Source organism: Phalaenopsis equestris, unplaced genomic scaffold (genome assembly GCF_001263595.1).
Source record: "Phalaenopsis equestris unplaced genomic scaffold, ASM126359v1 Scaffold234721, whole genome shotgun sequence".
Taxonomy (NCBI): Eukaryota; Viridiplantae; Streptophyta; class Magnoliopsida; order Asparagales; family Orchidaceae; genus Phalaenopsis; species Phalaenopsis equestris.
This window is the reverse complement of record NW_018252625.1, coordinates 83,861-94,120: the sequence shown is the minus strand read 5'-3', so window position 1 is coordinate 94,120 and position 10,260 is coordinate 83,861. Positions and strand designations below refer to the sequence as shown.

The window sequence follows — 10,260 nt, the reverse complement described above, 5'->3', positions numbered from 1 at the left end:
ATAAAAATTAAAGTACTAAATATAAAAGAAAATTAGCATATTACAAAACATGTCATTGCGTAGCAAAAAAAGCACATTTTTTTGTTTTTTAAAGAGCGGTACCCGCATTTACACGAGAGGATTTTTTCTTCAAAAGCAATAATTTTCTGGCTCCAAAAACACCCTTAATTAAATTACATTATTTAAATTAGAATTAAAATGAAACTAATCATTAATTAAAAAATTATAACATTAATCCAGTATAAAAATAGTTATCTAATTATATCAAATTATAAATAATATTTCTATCCTTAATTTAATATCTTTAAATTAATTGATATTAATTATTAAAATTAATTTTTGAAAATTTGTGTTAATTAACTTAATTGAAAGCCACACCGTCCCCTCCTCCGCCTTCCCGTGCCGACCCGAAACCCTCGACGAAGCACCGGCGAAGAAGTGGCGACGGGAGCCTTCGGGGGAACTTCTCCGTCAATTAAACCCTCGAAGTCAAATAATAAGCGAGGAATTCGCGACCGCGCCAACACAGAATCCTCGACGAAAAAGCAGGAAAGAAGTCGTGGAAGTACTTTCGCATTTCTGCTCTTCTAAGTTCCCAAATCGGCCGAGCTGCATCATTTATTAAATCCGAGGTTCAAAGAGAAAAGGAGGTAAATCGGGTTTCAAGAAAACGTAGGTTAAGTCCTAGTTAAATCCTGCAACCAAATGCCCCCTTAGATACTGCATTGATGGATACAAGTTCCTTTAATCGTTTGCTTTTTTGATACTTAATATTCATAAAGCTGTCTACTATCGTTTGTGTTTTCTTTTTCAAGATAATGGCGGATGAGCACATAATGGAAGAGGTATTGGTTGAAGAAAATAATGTGATTTCAGAGAAGGTTCGTGCTTATACTGATAACCAACTTGATCAGAGTGGGAAGATTGGTGAGGCTGACATTGGAAAATATGTGGCTTCCCAGGTGAATATCATGCCTGTAAGTGGTTACTTTTTTCTGTTTAGTGTTATTTATTAATTTGATTTTTCAGGTTGTTCCAGCCAATTGTATCGTTGAAGGATCAACAGATAGTAAAGAAGTGATCAATCTGCATGATGGTGACGCCAATTGTGATGGTAAAAAGGACAAGAATGAGATGGATATGGATGATAAAGTGGTTGTCATGGATGGTAGAACTCCTCAAGTGGGAATGGTGTTCAAATCATATGAAGAAGTTGTTAGCTTTTATAAGCTATATGCTTTGAGAGTGGGCTTTGGTGTTGCAGTAAAGAAGTCATCTTTTACACCATATGGCCTTTGCCGTCGGCTGGTACTCGTCTGCACTAAAGGAGGAAAGGGACGAGAAAACGCTTGCTATCAATCCCGTCCCACTGCCAAGACAGACTGCCAGGCCATGATTGTTGTGAAGTTATGGGGTGATGGGTTGCTACATTTAATGGAAGCACATGTTGAGCACAACCATCCCACCAATCCATCTTCAGCTCGTTTCCTAAAATGCTACAAGAAGATGTCTACTAGAATGTCTAATATGATTGTGAGAACAGGGGGACATGAGAGTATATCAGCTGATGGCAGGGAAAGCTTGAACTTCATTGATGGAGGCAGACTGAAGCTTGAAGAAGGAGATAATGAAGTTATTCATCAGTTTTTTGCTAGAATGCAAGCAAAGAATCCAAATTTCTTTTACTTGATGGATCTTGATATTGAAGGTCATTTGAGGAATGTTTTCTGGGCTGATGGTAGGTCCAGGGCTGCATACCAGCACTTTGGTGATGTTGTTTCATTAGATACCTCCTGCCTAAAATATAAATTTTATATTCCTCTTGTTTTATTCATTGGAACAAACCATCATGGACAGTCAATATTACTGGGTTGTGGTTTGGTTGCCGAACCAACAGTGGAGAATTATGTATGGGTATTGAAAACATGGCTGACTTGCATGCATGGGTCAGCTCCAACTGCTGTAATAACTGACGAGTCTGAAATGGTTAAAGATGCCATTTCTGAGGCATTTCCAAAAGCGCGTCATCGGATTTGTTTATGGAGGATGATGAAAAGTGTCAAGGAAAAATTGAAACAGTATGCGGAATATAAAACCATTAAAAGAGTACTGAACAAAGTAGTATTTGATTCATCCCAAGTTGATGAATTTGAAGAAAATTGGAGTAGATTGATCAAGGAATTTGGACTCAAAGATGATGATTTATTTAGCTCATTATATAAACTTAAGAGCTTTTGGATTCCTGCTTTTTTGAAGGACACTTTTTGGGCTGGAATGTCCATCACCCACTACAAGGAGAGAATAAATTCATTCTTTGAAGGTTACCTGTATGTTGAGACATGTTTAAAGGAATTTTTAAACGATTATGAGGTGGCTCTACAAAGTAAATATGAAATGGAAGCGCAGGCAGATTATGAGTCCTTCTACAATGCTGGTATATTTGTGTCAAAATATCACATGGAAGAACAACTTTCAAAATTATATACCTTAAATATTTTCAAACTATTTCAGGATGAGCTGAAAGGGGGGCTTTATTGTCAAGTCTCACTAATCAAGGTTGATGCCACTAGCTCTACCTATAAAGTTAGAGACTGTGCTTTTATCAATGAAATTGAAAAGACTGAAAACAAAGACTATAATGTGCTATACAATATTGATGGTTTTCAAGTGCATTGTTCTTGTGGATTCTTCCAGTTTAGGGGCATTTTATGTAGACATGCATTGTCAGTTCTCAAGCTACAGCAGGTTTATGACATCCCAGCAAGGCATCTTGTTGACCGTTGGAGAAAAGATTTCAAGCAACTCAACTTAATGTCTCAGAAATTAAAGGATGGTTTGAACAGTAGTACAATGGAGCGCTATGATAATTTATCAATGCGTTGTCTCAGCCTTGTAGATATTGGAATAATGTCTGATGAGAAGTACCAGCTTACACTGAAATTAATTAGGGAAGTAGAGAAGTCCCTTCTAGATGATAACTTGTTCCGTGACCTGCAACGGAGACTTCTTCCATTTGACAATAGGTTAAGTGAAAGTGATGAGAATCATGCGTCACATGAATATGGCTTATATGAGGAGAACAAGAATTCTCCATCTTTATCACTGAAACGAAGAGGTCGACCTCCGAAAAAGGTAAAAGAGGTCAGCCTGGAGATGTTACCAAACTCAAACAAGAGAAAGGTATTTGTTTGCGGTATGATTTTTTTTTTTTTAATGTTTCTGTTTTTATGGTTATTGATAGTAAATCCTGTTGATGATGCATGTATAGGATACCTTGGGAACATCGATGATAGATAATCAGAATAGCTTGCTTCAAGCTTCTCCGAATGCTTCACAACTTGCTGCTCAAATAAGAATACCTGGTGGTGTCAATCTGATGGTTCTCAAAAGCTTAACCAATTATTTCTATATTGTTATTTTCTATTTTATAGAAGATTTTCTTTTTTGGTAAACTTTGGTGATTTTGACTTTAGGAGGAAGTCAATCCAAATGAAGTACCATTTGGCGGCCATTACGGAATCCACGCTAACCCGCCAGATATCATGGGTAACCATACCGCTTTGCAATCCGCCAATGCATTACAGGTTTGTAAACAATTCTAAGCTTAGTGGAAAGAGGGAATTAGAGTGGCCTTTGTGCTTACATTCATTTATTTGAGCTATTTTTAATTTAATATTGCTCTTTTATCTTATATGACTAGGGTGTAACTGAGGCAAGCTGACTCTTGAGATAGTTCAGCTTGGCTCGATAAGTGGCTTGTGAATTGAGCTTAGTGAGCTAACAAGCCAAGCTCAAGCCAGCCCTGGCTCGAACGTCAACCCGTGAGCCGATTTGTTGAAAAAATAATGAATATAAAATATACTCAAAATATATTTATTAAAATTCAAGACTTTATTTTTTAATTATTTAAAATATTAAAAAAAATGATATTTTATATTTAATATTTTTGTTCAAATGATTTCTTATTATTTCCCTCATGATTGCTCATTATATTTGTCATTTTATTATAAAATTAGCTTGATATAATATTGTTTTTTGACTTTCATAATTAACAAGTTGGTTGTGAGCTGGGTCTAAGTTGCAGAGTTAAGCTTAAGTTGGTGCTCAATCTCAATTATTAATCAAGCTCAAGCTTAAGCCTGGGCTACTCTATATGACTAGTAATAGGATTTTCTTTTTTCAATTACTTTCTCAACATTGATAATTTACAGTAAATTTGCTCTGTATATTTTCTGCCTTACATTGTTGCTTTCATAGCAGAGCCTTGGCAACCAACAAGGGGTGCAATGGTTCTACCAACCGTTTTTTCAGGTTTTAAATTTGTTTTGGCATATTTGTGTCATTTTGTTGTTTTCTTTGGATTATGATTACTTGATATGCAATGCAGGAAGATCAGCCACCTTTTGGGCGGAGGCCCGGATGAGAATTGGAACTGCCAGTCTGCCATTCCTTCTTTACTTTTTTGTATGCTACACGGCATTCTTTCTGGTTCTGCGATACTGGTGAATATAAGGTCTGTTCAGTTTTAGGATCGTGGAATTTTTTTATGTTTTTCTTATACACAAACTGAATAAGATTTTATGCCATCTGGAATCAATGACTGCTTACAACTTTGATGTTGCTCCTATTTGACAAAATATATGTCATTGTTTTAGCCTTAGTACTGATAAAAGTTCTACTTTTTTTAAATTTTTTATTTTAATTTGATTACTTTTGCTATACTTTAAGTTTGAATTAGTTTAAAAGCTAAAATAAATGTTTATCTGCACAAGTATATCAAGGCTCTAGGTTCAGTGGGAGTTGATAAAAATGTTCACAAGCACTCTTTCATATCAAATTCTTTCTTGCAAATCTCAAATTAACTGAATATTGATGTTTTGTGAGCAGCAGTTTATGATTTTTTACTAGAGCAGGCATGGGAAAAAAAAAAAAAAAACTAGGAGAGTCGTTGGAGTACTGTTATATGGTAGTTTTCATTGGTGTTGTTGTTTATAGTTTTGTGCGTGTGCGGCATTGTTGTAAGTAATAATGGCATCACTATCTCTGGCAAAGAGCAACAAACCAGCACAGCCACCACATATGCAGAACCTATCTCAGATGCACACACTTAACAAGACAAACGATCATCACCATCCATGTTTAACAGCTCCCTGCAGGCCCATGAAGCTCTGATAATAGTAAACCTACAGCTGTGTAGAATTATCTTTCCTGCATATTTTTCCTTCTCTGTAACTCGTATTATATGTATGAGGAAACATAGTAATATATGAACTTTGTTGTTTTCCCATCGGTAATGAAATGCCATAATTAAGCCATTTATCGTGGTATCCGAGCTTTTTCTCAGCATCCACTTCTCTTTATTCTCTTTTTATTAGTGAAACTGACCCTCCTGTCTATGGATCATTCTGCATCCTCCTCCATTAACAAAACAATAATGAAAGATCCTGCCTCCCTCATAGCAGATAGTATCTTCATCCCTTCTTCTCACTGATTCTTAATCTGAAATGGCTCAATATCTTCTTCAATTTTAAATCATGGTAAAAAATCAATTCAACACTTCTGTTAAAACCTTACATTTGGATGGTGACGGTGAAATGTTAATAAAATTCTTCATAAATTCCTAACTGCAATTTTCATTATTCATCCATACAACCTCTCTTGTACTCCAGAACAAAATGGCATGATTGGACCTAATGGTTTCCACATAAATAAATCGTATGCTAGTTCTCAGGGCAAAGCTACTTTACCACTTGTGGATCGATATTCTTCTCACTGCAGTCTATTTAATCAACCAATTACCCTAAAAAATCATAGAAATGCAGTCACCCTACCAGTCTATATGACATACCTCCCACATACTCCCATTTCAAAGTCTTTGGCTGCTTATGTTTTCCATGGATTAAGCCACAATCTCTTCATAAAATTACTTCATATTCATCCTGCCATATTTTCCACTACTACTTCACCTACTACACAAAGAATACATATGCTATAATCCATAAAATTACTTCATATTCATCCTGCCATATTTTCGATCCACAACAGGAAAAAACTATCATTACTCGTCATTGTCATCTTCAATAAAACTAGCTACCCTTACCATCAATAATTGCCTTCACTTCCCATGACCTAGCCTTGCTCCGCTCATTTGCTACCTTTTGCTCTACCTCATACCTCCCGCCTCATTTCCAACTCTACCAACCCTTGTTCCCCATCTCCAACCCTGATAGCTAGCTGCATTGCCTCATCATCTTCCATTTATGCCCACTAGCCAAACATCTCCTCCACAAACTCCAATTCCTACCAGCACTTCTCAACCACAATCGGAACCATCTCCACCACAACCTCCAATCCCCTTATTGTAGCAACATCTCACCTCCATCTCCAACATACACCCCATGCTAGCTGAAGCGTCCTCTCAATCCGCATCACTGTCCAACAATTCAATTGAACCCATCCTCTTATATGCAAGCAGCTAAGGACCCAAATGGTGACTGGGCATGTCATTGGGATTCCATGCTCTCTAAAGACAAGGGATATGGTCTTCTGATGCCGCACTCTCATGACAATGTACTTTGTTGTTGCTTGACATTCAAAAATCAAAATCAAACTCAACTCTATTAATATTGTCACTTGACATAAAGATCATCTTGTTGCTCAAGGACGCACATAAGAGCATGATACTGATTACTTGGATTGCTAAAATGCTTAGGATCAACATTTACTCTATCTTGTTATTTAGGATGGAGATGCATAGAAAGGATGTTTAAAGATAGGCATCACTATCATATATGCACTCTTAAGAAATAACATAGTTCTAGTGAGTGAGATATTTGTTTGAATTAGTAGAAAGGGAGAGGATTTTTTATTTGCACTATAAAGATTGTGTCAATGATTTATAACTTTAGTTGGTGTGATGGTAATAATTGTTAGTCCTGTTATTAGAAGATAACATGATACTAAGAAGCGATAAATTTAAGTACTTGGGTCTAGTATATAGAAGAAGGCAGTTATAGCTATTCGAGTTAAGTTTAGGTGATTCAAATTTAAATTTAGTTAAATTTAACGGAGATAGAAATTTAAATTTTATTAACATACAATTAGACCAATCGTATTGTTTTACTCTATGAGCTTAAAATTAATCAGGGCACATGTCAAATGTAATTTTGTTGATAATAGTAAGATGAATGTGTGAAGAAATCATGGTGGACTGATTAAAAAATTATGTGAGATGGATTGTGTGAATCTATGGAATTTAAGATAAGGTAAATATAATTAGGTGATTTCAACTTGTAACGACGAAAGGTAGAAATGTACAACAATAGTGTGGTTAAAATTACTACGGAATAGTTAGATAAAATTAGGTGGAAAGGAGATACCATAGGTAACTTGAATAAGATGTGCAAAAAGGTTGAGGGAAAATAAGCTTTTAACAGTTCATACAATATTTATCTTGAATGAAAAAAGAATGAAAATTCATTAAGGGGTCAATTGGTAGTAAGTATTTGGAATTCTAGAGAATTCAAAGTAAAGTGTAAAGTAAAATCATGTTTTTAAAATATTTTGCCAGTGTTTTGTTGAGTGTAAAACAAATGTTAGATTTTATCTCTTTTTTTGAAGTAAAATGAATTTGCTGTAAAACTCAGTGATGGTGGTTGGCAGCAGATCAGTGTGTTGGGTAGCTTGTGGCAAGGATTGGTAGTAGTGGTGGATGGCAGTGACGGTAATGACGTTTCTGTTGACTGATGATAGTCAATGATAATAACCAGTGGTAGTAGCAACGACTTTAGATGCATTTAAAATCCGATCAATTTTGGAATTCACTAAAATTGAACTAGGAGATAATGTTTATTCCTCAAAATTTTATTTTAATTTTTTTGCAAACCAATGCCAATATTTATAAAACCCCCGCGTTTACAAAATTTGAAATCAAAATCCTTCAAATCAAGTAACCCCTAAGTTAACTCTAAATAGATAGTACAAGCCTGATGGTAATGATGACAATTAGCTAGCTGGTCAGCTACAATGAAAGCTAATGATGAAAACATGTTCGTTTGTGACTATCTTGAGGGAACTGCGAGTGAGTTTTGGCTTGTGACTGTCTTGCTGTTCTGCATGGGTATTCCAGTGGTATCTATAAAAGCAGTGCATAATAATTTAGCAAGATTGATACAAGTTTAACAAGCCCATCTATGTCACTTTCTATGGGAGCCGTCTATGTAATTTTTCTATATCCTATCGCCATTTAAAATAGTGATGCGTTGATTTGATAAGATTGACATCTATGTTTGATTTTAACATGGTAAGAAGCTCACATTATTTTATCAGAGGTCCATATCTTTGATGATACCATTCTTTGAATTTGTATAATAAGGTTACTTCTCCATTCAAGTTCTATTCTTCATCACATAACTTAATTCTTTCTTATTACTCTTCATCTTGATTTCAAATTTGGCAATATGTGGCACACCTCACCTTTTTTGGAAAATCTGCAATTCGGCTTGCACCTCATGGGGCAGTATATATGGCTAATGCTTCACATTACATGAGGCCCATCTCAATGCGCATCTTGCCTTAGTTTTGGTGAGGCATATGCAATTTAATCTATTTTTTTCATAAAATAAATATAAGTAAAATAATCTTAATTGATATTCATTATTTACCCAACACTACCATTTGCATGTCCCAAGCCCTGGAAAAAAAAGTGGAGGATTGTGTTAGGTAGTTGACCGTCAGCATGAAAGTTTTATCGAAAATTATGACATTGAATCATTTAAAACATTTTGTTAATGTTATGACATCCTTTAGAAGCGATGCATGTAAGAGTCGTTGCAACGACGCCCTAGTGTAGTGTTAAATAAATAAAGATTTTCTTTTTATGGACAAACGAGAGCAAAGAAGTTCGTCATAAAATTAATATTATGATAAAAATTTAAAATATGTGTATTTTCACAAGCAAACTAATAAATTAGTAGATATTTTGGTTCGTGGGAAAACAAATATTTTATGAATCCAAGACACTAAATATCTTGGAGAAAAACTAAGAAAATTGATCGCTTAAGTTTCAAAATTTTAATATTCAGGTTGGAGTCGTATAATATAAATAGTTTAGGTGTAATTATAGATATGAGTTTAAAAGAAATGTTGTAAAAATTAGTAGAATTACAAATATAATTGTAGCTCTAAAAATTATTATTAATAATAACATTCTTAATATTGTAAGTGTTGATCCCAAAGTGAATTTGGATATATGTTAAAAAGAAATTTTGGAATCACTTAAAAATATTATTGCTGGATATATGTTGGTAGAGAGAAAATTTTAGAAGTATTTATGATTGTTATAGTTTTGAAGTAATTCATGAAAAAGGTAGTCGTATTGAATTTTATTTTAGGCTATGATGTCTTTATTTCTAATACTTTATTTTAGAAAAGAAATTGACAAATTATCACTTATGAGAATGAATCTAATAAATAAATACAATCGAAGTAAGTTTTGAGGGCTAAGGACAACAATAAATCAATGTCTTTTGAAAGGTACTTTATCATTGAAAACATGGGAAATAGATCAGCATATATCCTTTAATTCATACATGGCGAGATGGAATGATTTTTAAAGCAAGAATATGACATGTATAGTTAATGAGGCGTGTATGTAAGAAAAAGTTAAGGTGTTAGCTATGTAAATTAATAAGAAATGTGGGGCTGCAAATTTTATTTGGGACGGTTTTGAAAGCATTCAAATCAGCACACCAGATTTTGCAAGTACCTACAGTCTTCTCCTATGAAAATCTTTCATTGTTCGCAAAATCGCTTCCTTTTTATAGCCCCCACTTCTACCAATTGCTAAAAAGGTCTGGAGAAATTCAAAGCTAACACATTAAGTGAATGTGTAAAAAAAAATCCAGAAGTTGAATTGAATATGTGAGACGTTGTCGGCCGTTTTATTGTCCAACCTTCGTGATTTGAAAAAGAGTGATGATTTTGTGCTTTTGAAAATAATTTAAATATAAATATAACCTTTTTTTGATTTTTTAAATGTAACATTTTAATTTTTAAAATAAGTGAGACCAAACGAGTCTCACCTTTTAAATAGTTTAGATGATTTAATACAATACTACAAGCAACATATTTATCCCGAAGAATAAATATATCACTTGTAATAGAGATTCAATCATCTAAACTAAACAATTTGTGACATCCGTTTGGTCTGCGAAATATTTTTATAAAAAGACCAACAAGTTCCCCTATCTAACATAAAAA

At 34.3% G+C, this 10,260-nt stretch overlaps 1 protein-coding gene across 3 annotated transcripts in view; it reads left to right on the top strand.

Moving 5' to 3' along the window:
- The first annotated feature begins 379 nt into the window (after nt 1–379).
- The window catches only part of LOC110038999 (protein FAR1-RELATED SEQUENCE 6-like), a 42,371-nt gene continuing 32,490 nt past the window's right edge, over nt 380–10,260 (top strand). Inside the window, exons 1-7 of one of the 3 annotated variants that reach the window (XM_020743930.1) lie at nt 380–650; nt 816–962; nt 1,030–3,180; nt 3,269–3,379; nt 3,474–3,584; nt 4,261–4,311; nt 4,388–4,513. In XM_020743930.1, the coding sequence (XP_020599589.1) occupies nt 819–962; nt 1,030–3,180; nt 3,269–3,379; nt 3,474–3,584; nt 4,261–4,311; nt 4,388–4,423 (2,604 nt within the window). In that variant the 5' untranslated portion in view covers nt 380–650; nt 816–818 and the 3' untranslated portion in view covers nt 4,424–4,513. Of the gene's footprint in view, nt 673–815; nt 963–1,029; nt 3,181–3,268; nt 3,380–3,473; nt 3,585–4,260; nt 4,312–4,387; nt 4,514–10,260 lie in introns of those variants that run through there. The other 2 variants (XM_020743931.1, XM_020743932.1) reach the window with 2 other exon arrangements.